Source organism: Pelobates fuscus, chromosome 13 (genome assembly GCF_036172605.1).
Source record: "Pelobates fuscus isolate aPelFus1 chromosome 13, aPelFus1.pri, whole genome shotgun sequence".
In the NCBI taxonomy this organism is placed as follows: domain Eukaryota; kingdom Metazoa; phylum Chordata; class Amphibia; order Anura; family Pelobatidae; genus Pelobates; species Pelobates fuscus.
This window is the reverse complement of record NC_086329.1, coordinates 111,622,005-111,647,119: the sequence shown is the minus strand read 5'-3', so window position 1 is coordinate 111,647,119 and position 25,115 is coordinate 111,622,005. Positions and strand designations below refer to the sequence as shown.

At 41.8% G+C, this 25,115-nt stretch overlaps 1 protein-coding gene across 1 annotated transcript in view; it reads left to right on the top strand.

Annotated features, from left to right (window-relative positions):
* Positions 1-1,296: 1,296 nt before the first annotated feature.
* The window catches only part of LOC134582718 (vomeronasal type-2 receptor 26-like), a 72,369-nt gene continuing 48,550 nt past the window's right edge, over positions 1,297-25,115 (top strand). Inside the window, exons 1-2 of the mRNA XM_063439360.1 lie at positions 1,297-1,369; positions 4,816-4,939. Of these exons, the coding sequence (XP_063295430.1) occupies positions 1,297-1,369; positions 4,816-4,939 (197 nt within the window). The remainder of the gene's footprint in view (positions 1,370-4,815; positions 4,940-25,115) is intronic.

Genomic DNA, 25,115 nt, shown 5'->3' with positions numbered 1-25,115 from the left:
TAGGCTTTGTAAGGTGCCTATGTAGGCAATTGAGAAGAGTAGTCTTGCTAACCGGTGAGGTACTCTCGGGTAGATAAGTGTTCATATGGGGACTAAACGTGGACTATTAAAAATAATGTAATACAACGTAAACTGGTAACAAGCAATCAGAGGTCAGTGAGAACCTTGCCCTCCTACAATAGTGTTCTCGTTGGTCCATGTGCATGGGTGACAGCTGAGTGACTTGGGGAAATCGGTGTCCCTTGGAGGCCAGGAGTTAGCGTAGGTCATGGGTAGCCAGTCTATTCGAGCCAGTTGGTGGTTAAACAGGTTTTGAAGGATAGTCATTGCAGTTTCTCACGTGTTGGCCTCGCTTGCAAGTGCAGTCGGTTGTCTGGGCACAAATTCCGCTGCCCTGGCTGAGTCCCAGGTCGGTGGGTTCTTGGGTCTTTCCGCGGGCATTAGTAGTGAGTCCGTGGGTAGGTCCAGCTGTCTCAGTATTGCCGGTGCCTCTTGTATACAGCGCGCTGAGAGTGTGATGTCATCCTTAGTGACCAGCAGGGTGTGAGCCGGGCCCCAGCGGTATCGTACATGGTGGGCTCGCAGGGTGGAGGTTAGTTGTTGTAGGGTCCTTCTCCATGCTAGGGTCGCCCCTGAGAGATCCGCATAGAAAGTAAGATTCATATCGTCGAAGAGGTAGGATGGGTGGTTGCGGACAGCCGTCAGAACTGCGGACCTGTCCCCGTAGGTCTGGAATTGCATTACAACATCTCTCGTGGCAGCAGTCGGCGCTTTGGCTTTGGTGGGCTTTGGGATGCGGAAGATGCCGTCGATTGTTACAGCTTTGACCATCTTCGGATTTAGTAGGGCCGTGAGGAGCCGCCAAGCGACATGTGGCAGCTCAGCATCAGGTATGTTTTCACCGATGCCCCTGACCTTAAGATGTTTTTGGCGTCGTTTGTCTTCGAGCTCTGCCAATCTAAAGTCATTTAGGGTGGATTGTTGCCTTAGCTCCTGTACCTCCAGCTGGAGCTTATGGATTTGACCGGTATGGGTGCTTGAGGTGTCCTCCACGGCTCCCAGTCTTCCAGTTAGGCCCCGCAGGGTGTCCCTAATCGAGGCAACGTCCGCTGAGATTTTGGCGTGGTTTTCCGCCATGAGTTCTCTAATGGCCTCCATGCTTACTGGCGTGGGAGCCGTGGCCGGCAACTGTTGTGTCCTCGCTGGTGGCGTGGTCCGGCATGCCGGGATGTGCTCCCCCCGTCTTCATCCGACGTCTCGGTATAGAAATTCGAGCATCCGCCGTGTAGGGACGCCATGTTTGAACCAGTGGCTCCTCGGGCCTGCCGCCACATCTCGTCAATATTCATGCCCGACGTAGGCTTCTCAGGTTTGAGTTTTTTATTTTTCTTCCCCATTGGATGCGTTTAGGCTTTGTGGTCATTCTGGGGTGATTCCGACCTTTAGAGGAGGGTAAATTGTGTTGTTTTCTCTGTCTTCGCTCAGAGCTCAGCCAACATGCGACCGCTCTCATCAGTCGCTTCCACACCTTTAATTTTTTTGTCAGATAATGTATGGTACTGTGTTGGGATATGTACGGTGAAAATGGCATGGGTATGTGTTTTGTTCAAATGGGTTTCCTGATTGCATGCCACGTCCACCTTATGTCTCCTAAGGTCCTGAAAGAGCAGCCTCCTCTTCCCTGGGTAGTTTAACCCTTTTACATTAAATGTCATTATTTTCATATTTGCACTGAGTGGGTAGTACTCTTAGCTTGCAAACAACACCGCTTCTGGTACAGTCACTTATAATAAGGCTCACATCGTAGCTCTTTGTGAAAAGAGCGGGCCGTAGGTAGAACGGCATGGGGACTCTCTCAGTTTTTATAACTAGGCAGTCCTGTGAAGAAAGATTTACATGGAACGTTATACTTAAGTCCTTATGAGTGCCGTGCTTATAATGTGTACAAGAAGAAATGTCAATGGAACATGGGTGGGAGGGGAATAAGAGCATCAAAAGTAACAATACTGTAATTTGTCTCACAGCATAGGAGGCTAAATGTGCCGAGTCTAGTTCGGGTCATGGTATGGTAGCACTTTATCGCAGGGCAGGGGTGATTATAGCTTTCTCCCTCTTTTTGTGTGGGGATGCCCAACTAACTACATAGGCTCCCTGCTGTGCCTTCCAAGACCTAGAGACAATATGTACAAACTGTCCCTCAGCACCCTCTTTCCCTGTACAGCCATCCCACACATTATATGTCTCTGGATAGATTGTTACTGAGTCCCTCGTTGTCAAAATAATGCCCTGATCAGAGAATCTGTGGCTGAGTTAGAGCATCTTAAAGTTTTACCGGGTTTCAGATATTCTCTGATCCAGTTCCTGTCGTACAGCTGGTGATTCTCGGTCTCACAAAGCAGGGTTCCTGAGGCTCTGGGTGGGACAGAATTCTCACACATTATAAGTTCTTGGGTAGCTCATCACCGAATACCCTTCCTGTCCAAATAGTGCCCTAATTGGTCATCAGGGGGTTGAGTGATGCCTGATCAAAGATTCAACAGATCATGGCACAGTTCTGATCCGACGACCAGTTCCAAGGTGTTTCAGGCTTTCTTTCTGTCTAGGTGGTATTGAGGTTACACAACAACCTGGGATAATCCCCTATCTTTGGATTCCTCTAAACGTCCATTTCTTTTTTTCTTTTTTTATCTTTTTTCATATTTTTGATATATCTTTTTTTCATACATCTTTTGCAACATTTCTCTGTGGATGGACTCATGTATATTTTTCATAGTGGATAGAGGGCTCTCTGCCACATAGTGTCTATTGGCACTTACTTAACTGATATTGTCGGATTGTATTGGGGTTGATTTGTGTTATGTTTAGTGTATTAACTTCTACTATGGTGGTTATGGTGAGATGGGATGTACACTATTTATCATAGGAATTATTCTCTGAGATATTTATTATCTCTACATATTTAAGAAATTTATTTTTGCAAGTATCTGCTTAACATAATTACTTCATATATTAGAGTGCGGTATCATACCCAGATATCCAGCACCTATCCAATGGAAGAGTGCCTGTACACTCCCTTTATTTGTATCTACCTATAATAGAACTATAGCCTCTGTCTGAATCAGCCATCATTAAGGAACATGGAGCATCCTGGAAGTTGTAGTTCTACTATAGAAATAAGAATTTATCATACGGCTGATATATTTGTAATGTTAAGGAAGCAAGCTTTTATGTAATAGACTCCATATCCCCACATTAATTTCCCCCAGTGCCATTTAATACCTAAAACTCACACATCACACAAAGTATTTTTTATGGTGGTAGTTTCCTAGGAGTTGTTGGTCAACTTCCATATATTATCATCATTATTATTATTTATTTAGCGTCAACAAATTCCATTCCACAGCACTTTACAGTGGGTTCACTAGCAAACATGTAAGTGTGACCAGACAAGTTGGACGCACAGGGATTGGGAGCCTGTTCAATGAGCTTACATGATAGAGGGAGTGGGGTATAGTGACAGAGTAACAGAGGGATTGAGAGCCCTGCTCAGTAAGTTTACATGCTAGAGGGAGTGGGGTATAGTGACACAGTAACAGAGGGATTGAGGGCCCTGCTCAGTGAGTTTACATGCTAGAGGGAGTGGTGTATAGTGACACAGTGACAGAGGGATTGAGGGCCTTGCTCAGTGAGCTTACATGTTAGATTTAGTGGGGTATAGTGACACAGTAACAGAGGGACTGAGGCCTTGCACAGTGAGCTTACATGTTAGATTTAGTGGGGTATATTGACACAGTAACAGATGGATTGAGGCCCTGCACAGTGAGCTTACATGTTAGAGGGAGTGGGGTATAGTGAGCTTACATGTTAGAGGGAGTGGGGTATAGTGAGTTTACATGTTAGAGGGAGTGGGGTATAGTGAGCTTACATGTTAGAGGGAGTGGGGTATAGTGAGCTTACATGTTAGAGGGAGTTGGGTATAGTGACACAGAAGGTAAGGGAAGTATAGGGAATTACTTAGAGTGTAAATGAAAGTTGCAGGGAAGGAATCAGTTGGTAGCTGTTAACAGTTTAATTGATATGCTTTTGTGAAGAAGTAAATATCTGAATTGCAAATCCTGTGTAAATACAGTGATTTGTTCACACATTAATTGCATTTGTACAATGGAGACAGTGAATATTTTAGTTTGGGAAGTTACCAAGACAAATTCTTTATAGAAGATTTGAATTTAAGTGGCCTCATCTACACCTTCCCCATGGATGGTTTATAAATATATTATTTGTTTTATATAATTTATCAGTTTTCATTAGTTTATTCATAGTAGTGACAGGATAAAGGTCCTGATGATCTTTTCATTCTACCTGTAATGAAACATTGTTGAGCAGGTAAAAGAGTTTGACGTAAATATGTTTTTCATTGGATTATTGCGTTTTCAAACCAATTATTAAAATTTGAAATTGCATTTTCCGTACTGTATAATTTTCTTTAAATTATACATAAGTTAATTACATAGAAGAGACACCGTAGAGAGTACTACAGAGGACAAAAGATGCTGATTTCAGCTGTAAGAGCAGTCATCGTGCGGAGGAGGCCATGCCATCACACAAGATGTGTTAATCTGTGCTGGACATCCGGCATAGCTCTCTGCACATCAATATCTCCCCGATCAACAGGATTCCACTGGAGAAGAAAATTACAGATTATATTATTTTCTACAATGTACTTTGTACTCTTTGCTGTGCTGATTCTCTTATCATTTCCTTATTTGGTGAGAAGCTTAGAAGAGTCTGGTTGCTCTTTGAATGTTCTTCTCTCAGATAGATACTACCAGGATGGCAATTTTATTATCGGAGGGATCATCTCTGTAACATCAGCCTCCCTTCGTGTGACTTATAGTTATCGACATCGCCCTGATGAATTAAGCTTAGTGCCATGTGTCAAGTAAGTATGTCTTATTTCTACTAAATCTATGAACCAAGGAAAATATTAAACTTCTTCAGGAATTTTGAGATGAATAGTGATACGCAAAAACGAGTTATGTTTTAAGTGTGAATTGTTTGAAATTAAAATTTTAGGCCATTGTAATCAAATTATGAAAATTCTTCAAGTCCACTTTGTTTCCAATTGTTAATATTGGCTTACAATTTGAATCCACTTTGAATTGCCTGCAACTCATTGATATTTATTCCATAGTAATGAATTCAATTCCGTTTCAAATTCAGGCAACAAGTCCTGATTTTGAAAAAAAAAAGCTCACTCAGTAATAGTAACAGCTCGGCTATTTTATCTAGTTTAGACTATGTGTTAAAAACCTGTTTTAATTTGCTAAAATTCAGTTCAACAAAGAATTCCCTATAATGAATATTCCTTTATAATATTTATTCACTAATAGGGAATTGAACTGACAAGTGACTTACACATTTAAGGCTAATAAATAGCCAAATTAGGGGAACAAACTCCTCCAGATTTCTGGATTAGCTCAGCTGGATACATTGCCCATTTATGTTGGCTAATTTTGAAATTCCATATTTTCCTGAACACAATTACTGTTTAGTGCACCAGCTCTAGAACCCAAACTGGAGAAATAGCATTTGTATGATATTTAGCCAAAAGTCATATTAAATGGTGATAAATCCTGGATATCGGCAGTTTTCTGTTCATCCAAAAATCTTATTGTCTTTTCTTTCAAAATGATTTAAGAATGCAATAAAGAAATGCAAACTTTAAGATTGTATTTGCTCTGTAAATAGGGAAGGGGTTTATTTACTAAACTGTGAGTTGTGTTCAGAACTTGCAGAATTGAACCTAAAATAGCTGAGTCCAAACAAATGGTCAGTCGGAGATTGGTTTTCAATGTGTCTATTTTTTTGCTTCATTTTTCTGGTCAGTAATAAACTAATGGCAATCTATAATGGATGGAGATAAGATAAATAATAATTAATAAATACAAATTAACGTATGACCCTTGCTCGGATAACCATAACATCCAATAATCAGTCCAAATATAAGTGTAAGTCCAGAATAAAATGGGAGCCCAAAATGAAGTACAGATCTTATATGAGTCTTATACGAGTCCAAGATAAAGTGCGAATCTTATCTCCAGTACCTATAGCATTAGTGACCCAGCCCTGCGAGCGAAAACAACACAGGGCTGATGGTGCTGATGTCTTATAATATACTTTTAAATATAAGAGATAAAAGGATAGTCCAAATATACACCAGAGCAAATTAGTATGAGGAACTAATTGCTCAAAAATAAATAAACTAGTGGTAGTGCCCAGTGCAGGAAAAAACAGTCACTTGGTGAGTAAAAAAAGATCAATGTATTAATATGTTAAAAACAGAGGTAGGCAGATACACACGCCGTCCTCACCGGATGCCAGGATACAGAGGAAAGAATCACTCGCACATTCCTCATCCATCAGGGTCTGGACTGCAGGTGTATTTGCTTTTTCCACTCAATATACACTGGACTATCTTCCTGCCTCTGTTTTTAATCGCTATTTCTTACTTGGAATATATATTTTACATATTAATACATTGATCTTTTTTTACTCACCAAGTGACTGTTTTTTCCTGCACTGTGGCACTACCACTTGTTTATTTATTTTTGAGCAATTCGTTCCTTTAAAAGAATGAGAACTACCACGACAAGAGGACATAGTCTCAAATTAGAGGGACAAAGGTTTCAAAATAATATCAGGAAGTATTACTTTACTGAGAGGGTAGTGCATGCATGGAATAGCCTTCCAGCTGAAGTGGTAGAGGTTAACACAGTGAGGTAGTTTAAGCATGCGTGGGATAGGCATAAGGCTATCCTAACTATAAGATAATGCCAGGGACTAATGAAAGTATTTAGAATACTGGGCAGACTAGATGGGCCGAATGGTTCTTATCTGCCGTCACATTCTATGTTTCTATCTTTCTATGTTTCTATGTTTCTAATTTGATCTGGTGTATATTTGGACTATCCTTTTATCTTTTATATTTAAAAGTATATTATAAGACATCAGCACCATCAGCCCTGTGTTGTTTTCGCTCACAGGGCTGGGTCACTAATGCTATAGGTACTGGAGATAAGATTCACACTTTATCTTGGACTCGTATAAGACTCATATCAGATCTGTACTTAATTTTGGGCTCCCATTTTATTCTGGACTTACACTTATATTTGGACTGATTATTGGATGTTATGGTTATCCGAGCAAGGGTCATACGTTAATTTGTATTTATTAATTATTATTTATCTTATCTCCATCCGTTATTCATTATTCTGTATTATTTATTTTGTATTTTATTCTGCTCCTGGATTTGCACACTATACTGTATGGTGTATTTTATTTACTGTTTATAGGATTGGGTGAAATCCTTTCATCCAGTTTGTTGAGCTAATTTATTCATTTTGTCTTACTCCCTCTATACCCTCTGTACCATTCACTCTGTGAATACCAGAATCCTACATTAATGACAATGGATGTATTTAAATGTAAGAGGATATAACCATAGAGCCAGCTCCGACGTTCATCCTGCCTTCCTGATAAAATGAGTATTACCATCCGTACCTTGGGTGTCTGCAGAGACAGTCCGTAATAAGTGTGCTTCGATATTATTATTATCATTGTGTATTTATTTAGATTGAGTAAACCCTGCTCTGCATTCCGATACTGATATTTAATAAAGGGGGAATTCGATACATTGCTAAAACGGGAAAACAATCTGTTTCACTTCAACTACTCCGGCCTGCATTTCTGACACTTGTAAAACGTTGATTTAAATTGATAATTCATTGAAAGTGACACTTGGATTTTTAGTCATTGTCAGCAAGTAGCATTTGTTTATGAGCTGTGTAGAATTTCATGTTAATAACAAACATACAAATCTCTATTAACAGTTAAATAACTGCAGTTTATTTTGTATGTTTCATTTTTTGTTTTCTGTAATAAATACTAGTTTCCTAAATCAGAGCTGTCCAGATGTACCAAGGCCAACATGACCTCACATGCGCACATTTCGATACCTTAAAAGGAAACTTTGCTCACCAGAACATCTACAGCTTAATGTATAGAATACAGCTTAATGTACGGTATACAGCTTATTGTACTGTATACAGCTTAATGTACGGTATACAGCTTAATGTACGGTATACAGCTTAATGTATAGAATACAGCTTAATGTACGGTATACAGCTTATTGTACTGTATACAGCTTCATGTACGGTATACAGCTTAATGTACGGTATACAGCTTAATGTATAGAATACAGCTTAATGTACGGTATACAGCTTATTGTACTGTATACAGCTTAATGTACGGTATACAGCTTAAGGTACGGTATACAGCTTAATGTATAGAATACAGCTTAATGTACGGTATACAGCTTAATGTACGGTATACAGCTTAATATACGGTATACAGCTTAATGTACGCTATAGAGCTTAATGTACGGTACAGCTTAATGTACGCTATACAGCTTAATGTACGGTATACAGCTTAATGTATAATATACAGCTTAATATACGGTATACAGCTTAATGTACGGTACACAGCTTAATGTATATAATACAGCTTAATATACGGTATACAGCTTAATGTACGCTATACAGCTTAATGTACGCTATACAGCTTAATGTACGGTATACAGCTTAATGTATAATATACAGCTTAATATACGGTATACAGCTTAATGTACAATATACAGCTTAATGTATATAATACAGCTTAATATACGGTATACAGCTTAATATACGGTATACAGCTTAATGTACGCTATACAGCTTAATGTACGGTATACAGCTTAATGTATAGCATACAGCTTAATATACGGTATATAGCTTAATGTACGGTATACAGCTTAATGTATAGTATACTGATTAATGTACTGTATACAGTTTAATGTATAATATACAGCTTAATGTACGTATACAGCTTATTGTACTGTATACAGCTTAATGTATAATATACAGCTTAATGTATAGAATACAGCTTAATGTACGGTATACAGCTTAATGTATAATATACAGCTTAATGTACGTATACAGCTTATTGTACTGTATACAGCTTAATGTATAATATACAGCTTAATGTATAGAATACAGCTTAATGTACGGTATACAGCTTAATGTATAATATACAGCTTAATGTACGTATACAGCTTATTGTACTGTATACAGCTTAATGTATAATATACAGCTTAATGTACGTATACAGCTTATTGTACTGTATACAGCTTAATGTATAATATACAGCTTAATGTATAGAATACAGCTTAATGTACGGTATACAGCTTAATGTATAATATACAGCTTAATGTACGTATACAGCTTATTGTACTGTATACAGCTTAATGTATAATATACAGCTTAATGTACGGTATACAGCTTAATGTATAATATACAGCTTAATGTATAGAATACAGCTTAATGTACGCCATACAGCTTATTGTATATTATACAGCTTAATGTACGTATACAGCTTATTGTACGGTATACAGCTTAATGTATAATATACAGCTTAATGTACGGTATAAAGCTTAATATACGGTATACAGATTAATGTATAGTATACAGCTTAATGTACGTTATACAGCTTAATGTATAGAATACAGCTTAATGTACGCTATACAGCTTAATGTATAATATACAGCTTAATATACGGTACACAGCTTAATGTATAGTATACCGCTTAATATACGGTACACAGCTTAATGTATAGAATACAGCTTAATGTACGCTATACAGCTTAATGTATAGTATACTGCTTAGTGTACGGTATGCAGCTTAATGTACAATATACAGCTTAATGTGCAGTATACAGCTTAATGAATCATACACAGCTTAATGTATGATATACAGCTTAATGTACGTTATACAGCTTAATGTGTAATATACAGCTGAATGTATAGTATACAGCTCAATGTACGTTATACAGCTTAATGTACGGTATACAGCTTAATGTATAATATACAGCTTAATGTACGGTATACAGCTTAATATACAATGTACAGCTTAATGTACGGTATACAGCTTAATATACGGTATACAGCTCAATGTACGTTATACAGCTTAATGTACGGTATACTGCTTAGTGTACGGTATACAGCTTAATGTACAATATACAGCTTAATGTACGGTATACTGCTTAGTGTACGGTATACAGCTTAATGTACAATATACATTTTAATGTACAGTATACAGCTTAATGAATTGTACACAGCTTAATGTATAGTATCAGCTTAATGTATAATATAAAGCTTAATGTATAATATACAGCTTAATGTACGCTATACAGCTTAATGCACAGTTTACAGCTTAATGTACGATATACAGCTTAATGTATGGTATACAGCTTAATGTACAGTATATACAGCTTAATGTACAATATACAGCTTAATGTATGGTATACAGCTTAATGTACAGTATACAGCTTAATGTACAGTATATACAGCTTAATGTACAGTATACAGCTTAATGTGCGGTATACTGCTTAATTTATAGTATACAGTTTAATGTACAATATACAGCTTATTGCAATTGTTCTGGTGTATATAGAATGCCCCTACAGACATTTTAATGTAAACACTGTCTTTTCAGAGCAAAGATAGTGTTACACTGCTGCCTAGGGCACCTCTACTTGTTGACTGAGTCCATTTGAGAAAATAAGAAGTTATTGAGTTGCTAGCCTGCTTGAATTTAATGGCACATCTATGTTCAGAGCTCAGACTGCAGTTAGCGGTTCCATTCCACCCCCTCTATTACAGAGCCTGCAGTTAGCGGTTCCATTCCACCCCCTCTATTACAGAGCCTGCAGTGTGCGGTTCCATTCCACCCCCTCTATTACAGAGCCTGCCGTGTGCGGTTCCATTCCACCCCCTCTATTACAGAGCCTGCAGTGTGCGGTTCCATTCCACCCCCTCTATTACAGAACCTGCAGTTAGCGGTTCCATTCCACCCCCTCTATTACAGAGCCTGCAGTGTGCGGTTCCATTCCACCCCCTCTATTACAGAGCCTGCCGTGTGCGGTTCCATTCCACCCCCTCTATTACAGAGCCTGCAGTGTGCGGTTCCATTACACCCCCTCTATTACAGAGCCTGCAGTGTGCGGTTCCATTCCACCCCTCTATTACAGAGCCTGCAGTGTGCGGTTCCATTCCACCCCTCTATTACAGAGCCTGCAGTGTGCGGTTCCATTCCACCCCCTCTATTACAGAGCCTGCAGTGTGCGGTTCCATTCCACCCCCTCTATTACAGAGCCTGCAGTGTGCGGTTCCATTCCACCCCCTCTATTACAGAGCCTGCAGTGTGCGGTTCCATTCCACCCCCTCTATTACAGAGCCTGCAGTTAGCGGTTCCATTCCACCCCCTCTATTACAGAGCCTGCAGTGTGCGGTTCCATTCCACCCCCTCTATTACAGAGCCTGCATTGTGCGGTTCCATTCCACCCCCTCTATTACAGAGCCTGCAGTGTGCGGTTCCATTCCACCCCCTCTATTACAGAGCCTGCAGTGTGCGGTTCCATTCCACCCCCTCTATTACAGAGCCTGCAGTGTGCGGTTCCATTCCACCCCCTCTATTACAGAGCCTGCAGTGTGCGGTTCCATTCCACCCCTTTATTACAGAGCCTGCAGTGTGCGGTTCCATTCCACCCCCTCTATTACAGAGCCTGCAGTTAGCGGTTCCATTCCACCCCCTCTATTACAGAGCCTGCAGTGTGCGGTTCCATTCCACCCCCTCTATTACAGAGCCTGCAGTGTGCGGTTCCATTCCACCCCCTCTATTACAGAGCCTGCAGTGTGCGGTTCCATTCCACCCCCTCTATTACAGAGCCTGCAGTGTGCGGTTCCTTTCCACCCCCTCTATTACAGAGCCTGCAGTGTGCGGTTGCATTCCACCCCCTCTATTACAGAGCCTGCAGTGTGCGGTTCCATTCCACCCCCTCTATTACAGAGCCTGCAGTGTGCGGTTCCATTCCACCCCCTCTATTACAGAGCCTGCAGTGTGCGGTTCCATTCCACCCCCTCTATTACAGATCCTGCAGTTAGCGGTTCCATTCCACCCCCTCTATTACAGAGCCTGCCGTGTGCGGTTCCATTCCACCCCCTCTATTACAGAGCCTGCAGTGTGCGGTTCCATTCCACCCCCTCTATTACAGAGCCTGCAGTGTGCGGTTCCATTCCACCCCCTCTATTACAGAGCCTGCAGTGTGCGGTTCCATTCCACCCCCTCTATTACAGAGCCTGCAGTGTGCGGTTCCATTTCACCCCCTCTATTACAGAGCCTGCAGTGTGCGGTTCCATTCCACCCCCTCTATTACAGAGCCTGCAGTGTGCGGTTCCATTCCACCTCCTCTATTACAGAGCCTGCAGTGTGCGGTTCCATTCCACCCCCTCTATTACAGAGCCTGCAGTGTGCGGTTCCATTCCACCCCCTCTATTACAGAGCCTGCAGTGTGCGGTTCCTTTCCACCCCCTCTATTACAGAGCCTGCAGTGTGCGGTTGCATTCCACCCCCTCTATTACAGAGCCTGCAGTGTGCGGTTCCATTCCACCCCCTCTATTACAGAGCCTGCAGTGTGCGGTTCCATTCCACCCCCTCTATTACAGAGCCTGCAGTGTGCGGTTCCATTCCACCCCTCTATTACAGAGCCTGCAGTGTGCGGTTCCATTCCACCCCCTCTATTACAGAGCCTGCAGTGTGCGGTTCCATTCCACCCCCTCTATTACAGAGCCTGCAGTGTGCGGTTCCATTCCACCCCCTCTATTACAGAGCCTGCAGTTAGCGGTTCCATTCCACCCCCTCTATTACAGAGCCTGCAGTGTGCGGTTCCATTCCACCCCCTCTATTACAGAGCCTGCAGTGTGCGGTTCCATTCCACCCCCTCTATTACAGAGCCTGCAGTGTGCGGTTCCATTCCACCCCTCTATTACAGAGCCTGCAGTGTGCGGTTCCATTCCACCCCCTCTATTACAGAGCCTGCAGTGTGCGGTTCCATTCCACCCCCTCTATTACAGAGCCTGCAGTGTGCGGTTCCATTCCACCCCCTCTATTACAGAGCCTGCAGTGTGCGGTTCCATTCCACCCCCTCTATTACAGAGCCTGCAGTTAGCGGTTCCATTCCACCCCCTCTATTACAGAGCCTGCAGTGTGCGGTTCCATTCCACCCCCTCTATTACAGAGCCTGCAGTGTGCGGTTCCATTCCACCCCCTCTATTACAGAGCCTGCAGTGTGCGGTTCCATTCCACCCCCTCTATTACAGAGCCTGCAGTGTGCGGTTCCATTCCACCCCCTCTATTACAGAGCCTGCAGTTAGCGGTTCCATTCCACCCCCTCTATTACAGAGCCTGCAGTTAGCGGTTCCATTCCACCCCCTCTATTACAGAGCCTGCCGTGTGCGGTTCCATTCCACCCCCTCTATTACAGAGCCTGCAGTGTGCGGTTCCATTCCACCCCCTCTATTACAGATCCTGCAGTGTGCGGTTCCATTCCACCCCCTCTATTACAGAGCCTGCAGTGTGCGGTTCCATTCCACCCCCTCTATTACAGAGCCTGCAGTATCACACTGCATTACAGAAAGCAGGGGCTGATAGTAAGTTTCTGAGACCCCTTCAATTAAACTTTACACTAAGAAATTAATTTGACTGTGGATGAACTAGATTAGTTTCTCCAGTTAAATATTTTTGTGTATTTTAATAATTTAATTAGCTGCTCAGAAGAAGGCCAATAAAATCAGCTGCAGCTACATACAGTATAACTCGTATTAATCTGCAGGAAACTCGTCCATGATTGGTGGTCCCCATACTAACATTCAGACCATGCTTTACAGGAAATAATCATAATCTGGGCAGTACAGGATTTAACAACATGATTGTTGTGGTGTAGTGTGTATAAATAGGTCTCTTTGTTGTATAGTGTTTGTAAAGAGGTCTGTTTGTGGTGTAGTGTGCATAAATAGGTCTCTTTGTGGTATAGTGTTTGTAAAGAGGTCTGTTTGTGGTGTAGTGTGTGTAAATAGGTCTGTTTGTGTTATAGTGTTTGTAAAGAGGTCTGTTTGTGGTGTAGTGTGTGTAAATAGGTCTGTTTGTGTTATAGTGTTTGTAAAGAGGTCTGTTTGTGGTGTAGTGTGTGTAAATAGGTCTGTTTGTGTTATAGTGTTTGTAAAGAGGTCTGTTTGTGGTATAGTGTGTGTAAAGAGGTCTGTTTGTGGTATAGTGTGTGTAAACAGGTCTGTTTGTGGTGTAGTGTGTGTAATAGGTCTCTTTGTGTTATAGTGTTTGTAAAGAGGTCTGTTTGTGGTATAGTGTGTGTACATAGGTCTGTTTGTGTTATAGTGTTTGTAAAGAGGTCTGTTTGTGGTGTAGTGTGTGTAAAGAGGTCTGTTTGTAGTGTAGTGTGTGTAAATAGGTCTGTTTGTGTTACAGTGTGTGTAAAGAGGTCTGTTTGTGGTGTAGTGTGTGTAAATAGGTCTGTTTGTGTTATAGTGTTTGTAAAGAGGTCTGTTTGTGGCGTAGTTGTGTAAAGAGGTCTGTTTGTGGTGTAGTCTGTGTAAAGAGGTCTGTTTGTGGTGTAGTAGGTGTAAATATGTCTGTTTGTGGTGTAGTGTGTGTAAATAGGTCTATTTGTGGTATAGTGTGTGTAAATAGGTCTGTTTGTAGTATAGTGTGTGTGTAAATAGGTCTGTTTTTGGTATAGTGTGTGTGTAAAGTGGTCTGTGTGTGTTGTATTATGTGTGTAAAGTGGTCTGTTTGTAGTATAATGTTTGTAAATAGGTCTGTTTGTGGTGTAGAGTGTGTGTAAAGAGGCCTGTTTGTGGTGGTGTGCGTAAAGAGGTCTGTTTGTGTTATAGTGTGTGTAAAGAGATCTGTTTGTGGTGTACTATGTGTATCTAATGCTGTAGTGTATGTGTGTTTCTGGTAAGAGCTAGTGGGACTAATAATACAAACAGTCTGCATGTGACGAGGTTCTGTTCAGAGGCAGCCTGGCTCCCCATGGCATTAGACCATTAGATAATTAGATTAGATAACTGAATAATATTTTTTAATATATATATATATATATACCCTCTGATGTAGACGCTATGTACGCTTGCTTTCTCTTATATATAATGTTGGTGCTCAGTAGCAGCATATCCAAATATAGAAATATATAATTACTTTTTTCCTTGACTTAATATTTATTGAACATTTTTTTAATCTATATAAAATATTTAGAAATAGACAAAAAAAGACAAAAAAGAAAACAAAAACAGCAGACAATAATATCAATATCTTTTTTTTTTTCCTTTTTTCTAATTGTTTAATCATAGGGAAGTAAAAAGGAGCAGGCAAAAGAAAAACAATCGATTCCCCCTTCCCCTTTTCCCTCCTATTTAAGGCACATTTTCAAACATTGTATTTTAACCTCCCCATTTATACACACTTTCCACAGGGCCAATTATATTATTTAAATACAATATCAAGGCATTTGTAAAAAAAAAAGGGGAAGAGAGAAGGGAAAAATTAATCTCCTTCTTTTATTCTTTCCTTTCTCTCGTTTATTATGAAATGTTCTTCAATTATCATAACAGGGTTCAATTACCTCTTAACGTATGCATTATTTCATTGTAGAGGTGAACAATTTCCTCTTTATTATTAGTATAATGCATAGCTTTCTCTGTCTTTAATTGATGGACTAATTGCAATATAAAATTAGGTCTCTGCGGAACTTCATTTGTTTTCCAGTGTCTAGCAATTACCATCTTGGCTGCCGTCAGGCAATGAATCATTATTATCTTAATAATGAGGAAGGCTGAACTTGAAGGACATATGTCTGTCACGATTCTGGGAACCAAAACACACTAACATACACACAGAAAAGGTGCAGGACCAGACCTTAGAGTGGCCGGGCTAAGCACACAAAGAATAGTCAGGAGACAAGCCAAGTAAGGGGAACCAGAAGACAGAATAACAAGAGACAAGCCGAGGTCAAAGGGTAGGAGAAAGTCGCATGGTCGGATAAACAAGCCAGAGAGTACCACAAGTAGCACAACAATACTAGAAAGCAAAGACCACAACAGGGCAGAGAGAGACAGGAAAGGTAAGTATTTAAACCCATTGCTTAACTCTGATTGGATAATTTCCAATCAGAGTTAACAATCACACGTGGGAGATATTTATACCTCCCACTGTGATTGAGGCACTGTGCCTTTAATGCCGGGTCAGGTGGCTGACCCCAGCGTTTACAAAACTGGGCGGTCTATCAGCGTGCAGCATCATGCATGCTGCCGCTGGGGGATGAAGAGGAAGACGCGGGCAGCATCCGAGGCTGGGAGGATGCCGCTCGCCGAGCGCACGAGGAGAAGGGGACCGCGGACGGCTGGAGGGTGAGTGCCGCGAGCGGACTGCAGCCTCCCCTCGCAGCCGCCCGCGGGATCCTGACAATGTCTCTTTTCAGCCTGTGTAACTATGTAACTTTCTGGGTCACATTTTCAAAGTTCAAACGTAAAAGTGCGCTTTCTGTCCTCTTTGCCAGCCTGGGGGCACCTAATTGATTTATAATTCTGTATAATGCTGTCCATAATTGCGCAATAGATGGGCAGGTCCACCAAATGTGTGTAATAGATCCAACCTCTTTGCTACATCTCCAGCACAGTGTGGAGTGTAGAGGAGACATCTTAGCTAGTCTTTTGGGCACCAAATACCATCTCTGCATTACCTTCACATAGGTTTCCAGTATATTCAAACAGAGAATAACCTTCTTTGTTCTAATTAAAGAGTCGCACCATTCTTTATACGATATTTTTATACCAATTTCAATTTCCCATTTCCTCAGGGCTGAAGGCTGACTGGATTTAAATCTAGTGCTCAGTAACACTGCTGCGCATTAGTAAACTGTATTTAGATTTCTTTCACAGAAGATTAGTGATGTACCGAACTGTTCGCTGGCGAATAGTTCCTGGCGAACATAGCGTGTTCGCGTTAGCCACAGCACGGTTCGATCCGCCCCCTATTCGTCATCATTGAGTAAACTTTGACCCTGTGCCTCACAGTCAGCAGACACATTCATGCAAATTAGCAGCAGACCCTCCCTTCCAGACCCTCCCACCTCCTGTACAGCATCCATTTTAGATTCCTTCTGAAGCTGCATTCTTAGATAGAGGAGGGAAAGTGTAGCAGCTGCTCATTTGATAGGGAAATTGATAGCTAGGCTAGGGTATTCAGTGTCCACTACAGTCCATGTGATCTCTGCTGTAAGGACAGCACCCCAAAAAGCCCTTTTTAGGGCTAGAACATCAGTCTGCTTTTTTTTTTCTGTGTAATGTAATTGCAGTTGCCTGCCTGCCAGCTTCTGTGTCAGGCTCACAGTGGATACTGTGCCCACTTGCCCAGTGCCACCACTCATATCTGGTGTCACAATAGCTTAAGCTTGCATTTAAAAACAAATAAATGTTTTCACTGTAATATATTGAATAGCAGTTAGTTGTCTGCAAGCGTCTGGGTGTCAGGCTTTCAGCGTGTACTCTGCCAACCTCTGCCAGTGTACTTTGCCACTCATATCTGGTGTCACAATAGCGTGCATTTAAAAAGAAAAAAAGTTTTTCACTGTAAGCTAATAGCAGTTAGTTGTCTGCAAGCGTCTGGGTGTCAGGCCTTCAGCGTGTATTCTGCCAACCTCTGCCAGTGTACTTTGCCACTCATATCTGGTGTCACAATAGTGTGCACCTCTCAAGATACCACTCACCCAACCTGCCGCCACCACCAACACTAGCACCACAGCCGCTTCACTTGGTATGTCAGAGGAGTTATTTACACATCCGTTTGAAGAAATGAGTGATGCGCAACCATTATTGCCAGAGGATGTAGATAACAGGGATATGTCTCAGGCAGGCAGCATTACACACATGGACGTACGGTGAGATGATGATGATGTTGTACCCGCTGCTGCTTCCTTTGCTGAGTTGTCAGATACAAGTGAAGCGGTTGATGATGACGATGTGTCCATGGATGTCACGTGGGTGCCCGCTCGGCAAGAAGAAGAACAGGGCGAAAGTTCAGATGGGGAGACAGAGAGGAGGAGGAGGAGACGAGTTGGAAGCAGGGGGAGTTCGTCGCAAGGAGCTAGTGGCACAGTCAGACAGCATGCATCGGAACCCAGGGCCAGTCCGACAGCACGCCAATCAACGCATGCTGTGTCCACCACCAGAATGCCGTCATTGCAGAGCTCAGCAGTGTGGCATTTTTTTTGTGTGTCTGCCTCTGACAACAGCGATGCCATTTGCAACCTGTGCCAAAAGAAACTGAGTCGTGGGAAGTCCAACACCCGCCTAGGTACAACTGCTTTGCGTAGGCACATGATCGCACATCACAAACACCTATGGGATCAACACATGAGTACAAGCAGCACACAAACTCAAAGCCGCCATCCTCCTCCTGGTCCAGCATCTTCAGCCTTGTCAACCACTGCTGTCCTCCTTGCCCCCTCTCAACCATCTGCCACTCCGTCTCTCGCCTTGAGCAGTTCCCGCTCATCTGCCCACAGTCAGATGTTTGAGCGTAAGAAGCCAATGTCAGAAAGTCACCCCCTTGCCCAGCGTCTGACAGCTGGCTTGTCTGAACTATTAGCCCACCAGCTTTTACCATACAAGCTGATGGAGTCTGAGGCGTTCAAAAAATGTGTGGCTATTGGGATACCGCAGTGGAAGGTACCCGGACAAAATTTCTTTGCACAAAAGGCAATCCCCAACCTGTACTCGATTGTGCAAAAGGAAGTAATGGCATGTCTTGCACACAGTGTTGGGGAAAGGGTCCATCTGACCACTGATACCTGGTCTGCAATGCATGGTCAGGGCAGGTATATTACCTACACTGAGCATTGGGTAAACCTGCTGACGGTTGCCAAGCATGGAATGCGTGGCTCTGCAGAGAAGTTGGTGACACCGCCACGACTTGCAGGCAGGCCTGCTGCCACCTCCTCTACTCCTCCTACTCCATCCTCTTCAATAACCTCCTCAGCTGAGTCCTCTTCTGCTGCTGCGTCTTGCTCCACATCAACGGCACCCCCCCAGCTCCCCAGGTACTATTCCACATCTCGGATACGGCAGTGTCACGCCGTCTTGGGTTTGACTTGCTTGAAAGCAGAGAGTCACACCGGACAAGCACTCCTGTCCGCCCTGAACGCACAGGTGGAAAATTGGCTGACTCCACAGCAACTGGATATCGGCAAAGTGGTTTGTGACAACGGAACAAATTTGTTGGCGGCATTGAAGTTGGGCAAATTGACACATGTGCCGTGCATGGCACATGTGTGTAATCTGATCGTACAACGCTTTGTGCATAAGTACACAGGCTTACAGGACGTCCTGAAGCAGGCCAGGAAGGTGTGTGGCCATGGCGCTCTTTGAAGATATCCAGTGGCGAAACAACATGCCTGTGAGGCGCTTGATTTGCGATAGCCCGACATGTTGGAATTCAACACTCCTAATGTTCGACCACCTGCTCCAACAAGAAAAAGCCGTTAATGAATATTCGTATGACCGGGGTGCTAGGACAGCCTCTGGGGAGTTGGGAATTTTTTTGCCACGTACTGGACGCTCATGCGCAATGCCTGTAGGCTCATGCGTCCTTTTGAGGAGGTGACAAACCTAGTCAGTCGCACCGAAGGCACCTTCAGCGACATCATACCATTTGTTTTCTTCCTGGAGCATGCCCTGCGAAGAGTGCTGGATCAGGCCGTAGATGAGCGTGAAGAGGAAGAGTTGTGGTCACCATCACCACCAGAAACAGCCTTATCAGCATCGCTTGCTGGACCTGCGGCAACGCTGGAAGAGGATTGTGAGGAAGAGGAGTCAGAGGAGGAATGTGGCTTTGAGGAGGAGGAGGAAGACCAACCACAAAGGGCATCCCAGGGTGCTCGTTGTCACCTATCTGGTACCCGTGGTGTTGTACGTGGCTGGGGGGAAGAACATACCTTCATTGAGATCACTGATGAGGAGGAACGGGAAATGAGTAGCTCGGCATCCAACCTTGTGCAAATGGGGTCTTTCATGCTGTCGTGCCTGTTGAGGGACCCTCGTATAAAAAGGCTGAAGGAGAACGACCTGTACTGGGTGTCCACGATACTACTAGACCCCCGGTATAAGCAGAAAGTGCCTGAAATGTTACCAAATTACAACAAGTCGGAAAGGATGCAGCATTTGCAAAATAAATTAAAAAGTATGCTTTACACAGCGTATAAGGGTGATGTCACAGCACAACGGGAATCTAACAGGGGAAGAGGTGAAAGTCATCCTCCTCCTCCCACGTCCACGCCGGCAAGGACAGGACACTTTAAAGATGTGTTGTTGATGGAGGACATGCGGAGCTTTTTAAGTCCTACGCATCGCCACAGCCCTTTGGGATCCACCCTCAGAGAACGACTCGACCGACAGGTAGCAGACTACCTCGCCTTAACTGCAGATATCGACACTCTGAGGAGCGATGAACCCCTTGACTACTGGGTGAGCAGGCTTGACCTGTGGCCTGAGCTATCCCAATTTGCGATAGAACTTCTGGCCTGCCCCGCTTCAAGTGTCCTGTCAGAAAGGACCTTCAGTGCAGCAGGAGGTATTGTCACTGAGAAGAGAAGTCACCTAGGTCAAAAAAGTCTAGATTACCTCACCTTGATGAGTGATGGATCCCGAAGGGACTGACAGTGGGCGATACATTCGACTAAAAAAGGCCTGATGAGATGAGGTGCCTTGGGCTAAAAATGGTGACCCTATGTAGGAGGAACAGTCCCTATTCTGCTATGTGTCAGTGTGTATCAGGGTCCCTAAGGACAGGTGTCAATCCATATCTGCCAAGTGACCCTATGTAGGGGGAACTGTCCCTATTCTGCTTTGTGTCAGTGTGTATCAGGGATCATTAGGATAGGTGTCAATCCATATCTGCCAAGTGATACTATGTACGGGGAACAGTCCCTATTCTGCTCTGTGTCAGTGTGTATCAGGGTCTCTGAGGACAGGTGTCAATCCATATCTGCCAAGTGACCCTATGTAGGGGGAACAGTCCCTATTCTGCTCTGTGTCAGTGTGTATCAGGGTCTCTGAGGACAGGTGTCAATCCATATCTGCCAAGTGACCCTATGTAGGGGGAACAGTCCCTATTCTGCTCTGTGTCAGTGTGTATCAGGGTCCCTGAGGACAGGTGTCAATCCATATCTGCCAAGTGACCCTATGTAGGAAAGACCACACGGACACGTAATCATGTAGATAACATGATCAGTGGTGCAAGTTATGTAATGGGCGATAGGTATACGTTTGCACCACTGTTATCTTTCCTATGTAGGAAAAACGGACTTGACACTACGGGATCGCATGCGTGGACATCGGTCCGGAATTATGACGGCTTTCCGAGTCAACAGAACAGATAAACCTGTTGCTAAAAAATTGCCTACACTAAGATTTACAGCTATTGATCATGTCCCTCCTCTTGCCCGTGGGGGTGACAGATCTAAAGCTTTATTACAGCGTGAGGCTTCTTGGATTTACAAGTTGGACACTGTGGCGCCTAAAGGATTGAATGATAATATAGTATTTTCTGTGTTCTTATAATTCCATCGATTTTGCCAGTTCTTTCACATCTTTTGCTTCTTCCTCTTTGTTATTCTCCTTTATTATCCTTCTTTATGACTTAACTTCAATTATACAAGGTCTTTTTCTATTCTATTTTATTTATTTCATTTATTTTTTTAATTTCATTTTTCACTTTTTCTTTATCTTTCATTTTTATTTTGCATTATATACTCTTTATTGTTAATTTTTCTGATGTATACTAGCCTGTAGGATCCAATAGGTAGTGATAGAGTTGGGTATTTTTGAAACTTGACCATAAGCCTTTATAGGTTCATTGGTATATATGTGCATGGGTGTAAGTACGTGTATGTAATTATGTACATGTATTTATATGTGTGCACGTGTATACTTAGTTCCTTCTTTCTGTTATTTTTTTTACCTGTTATGCATTATTATTATTTTTTCTCATCTCTCTTTTGTTACAGTATTCACTACTGATTATTTATTATGTATTTTTAATTAATTTTTTATTGTTTTTTTATGTTTTGTAATCATTCGTTTGTATTAATTAATTTTGGGTTTTCCTTTTCATAACTATTTTTTGGTTAATTATAGCGTGTGCTATGCACCTAAGTCATTACTTTTGGTTCATTATAAGTGACTATTATGGTCATTTAGATTAACTTGTTGACTCTAAAAATGCATTTTGTACTTTAGCAATTATAGCAATGTACTTTAGTCTGTTTTTATTTTCAGCAGACTTCTGCAATAAGATGTATCTGTTATAAGCATTTTTGTATTTACAGCTCCTGAGGGACACCCCTATTTGGTGATTTGGACTTTCTCTCTATCACTAATCACATATTTATTTATTTTACCACACTATATTCACTTTGCCAGTTGGTCTACACCTCTTAGTCTGCCCATTTTTAAGTATCTGTTTTGTTATATATAGAGATATATATAGAATCCTCCTTCTAGACACTTTTGTGTCTGTTTCTATATACAGATCCCGGACCGGGGATGTTTTCTAACTTTTTCCTTTCACTATACACGGCGTCATTTGATCGCCTAGAAATCACGTTCGTTCCCCGCGATACGTCATAACGTGATGACGTGATCGCGGCTTCCGGCACTTCCAGGTTGGTCTCTATTTGCAGGTTGATCGGTTCACGAGTTTTCTTCTCACTTCATTGGTATGTCACTTAATTGTTAGATGTATATATTGTCACTTGTGTGTATGTTCAGTGATCTTGAAAAAGACCCTGAGGGGTCGAAACGTCGATTTTTTTCACTGATGTACTGATGATTTTTTTCACCTAAATAAACCAGTTTCCACTTCACTGAAGACCTGTGAGTGCACCCCTTATTTTATATTTGTATATTTTGAACGCGGGTAGCACCTAGGCATAATAATTTTCTTGTTTTTTGTAAGGAGAGTGCCAAGCTGTTCTACATTATATCTATATACGCACACATGTATAATAATTATACGTAAATATTTATGTAATAATTTTACATAATTAGGTCATTTTAATAATTACAATTAGCAGGACCAGCCTGACAACCCAGGCCAAAAGTCCAGGGAATTTAATTTGCTAGCACTATATTTAACCCTGTAACTTCCCAAGACACCATAAAACCTGTACATGGGGGGTACTGTTTTACTCGGGAGACTTCGCTGAACTCAAATATTAGTGTTTCAAAACAGTAAAATGTATTATAACGACGATATTGTCAGTGAAAGTGATATTTTATGCATTTTTCACACCCAAATGGCACTTACTCGTACAATATAATTATTGTGATACGTTTTACCATTTTGAAACACTAATATTTGTTTTCAGCGAAGTCTCCCGAGTATAACAGTAGCCCCCATGTACAGGTTGTATGGTGTTTTCAAATGGTAGAGAGTCAAATATAAGGCCTGCGTTTCAGTTTTTTCACATTGAAATTCGCCAGATTGGTTACGTTGCCTTCGAGATCGTATGGTTTCATTCTTTTGTGGATCAATTCTCAAAGTTTATATTAAAGTGTTGTTGTACAAAACAATTTAAGTGGATTTAATTACATAGTGCTCTCTATAAGTAGTATCTACTAGGTATGTTGTGTTTTTTTACAATTCTTATCGCTCCAATTCATATCAATATACTTTCAACCTTAGTGACTATTTACTAAATAACTGCATTCAGTTCCTGACATATCTCAAAGCTTCATCTCCATATGCCTAGGCATATCATACGTTTATTACTTCATAGAAGGAAGAAACACCACCATATGGGGTGAGGGAGAAAAGGATGAGGGAAAAAAAGGTTCAATCAAGGCATATCCATCTCTATTTGCTTAAGCTCTTTTCATGTAATACTAGACTTTTTCACCCAAGCAGCCAGGTTACCTGGAGAGTCAAAATTTTCAATTCTGCCATTCCAATGAACTCTCATTCCAATGAATGATGTGGGAAAACCCCATCTGTAGATAATACTTCTCTGTCTCAAAACAGACAACTCTTCATTGAAGCTTTTTCTCCAGGTTCTGGTAAAAAAGAAAAGTCTTGGAAGATGCTTAACTTCTTAAATTTATCTTCCAAAATAGGTTTATTTCTCATCGCGGCCATGATTCTCTCTTTAGTGTGATAAGAATGGAGTTTCACCATTACATCTCTTGTATAAATCTCTGGGGCAATTTAAGGTCCAGGCAATCGATGATTTCAGTCAATTTAGTAGTCATGTGATTCTCCATCAGGAATAACATTTTTGAAGAATTCCAAAAGAAAGCTTTCTAATTTATCGTTGGTTATTGGAATTCTGACATTGATATATGTGCCTCTTTAACTATGCTAGGTTTTGCATCCACAATATCTTCCATACTCTCTTGACTCAATTTTTTTTTTGTTGAGTAGGAGAAAAAAATCCTGATAGCCTTTTTCTGACTGTGGTTCCTTTCCTTCTCTTTTCTTCTTGTCTTCTTGGATCTTTTTTGTAGCCATTTCAGATTTGTTTGAAGTAAGTAGGAGGGGGAAAAAAAGCAGAAGAGAAAAGTGGGCCAGAGGCCTATTAAATATTCTCTTATTGAAGCAGCTTTATCGTTATATACAGTTGTAATACTGCGTTCTGTAACTTTAGATTATAACCAGACTGCCTTTCCCTCTCGGACAATTTTTTTTTCTTTTCTTTTTTTTCTTTAATATGAGTAATCAAAGTGGAGTGACTGAACATAAGAGTCTCTTTCCTTCTCTTTTTTTCCTTTCTTTTTTCCCTTTCCTTTCCCTTTTACTCCTGAGGTCCTGCTCTGTTTGAGCTTATATCATTTCTGAGTTTCCTCTCCCTCTTATTTCCCTTCTTCTCCCATCTCCTCCACTTTATTTCTCTCAGTTTCTTATTTCTCTTATTTCTGCTTCAAATCTCTCCTTTCCCCTCTCCTCCAAGGCTTTCACTGACCGCCGGAATCAGTCTTTGTTCATATTTTTTTTACTTTGCTTAATAATTCAAGTGCTGGTGATCCAGTTGCTTGTCCCACTGGTCGTTCTTTTTCACCTCTGTGTTCTCCTTGTACTGCAACTCTGTCAGCTTTGTGCTTTGTACTTCATGCAGGGTTA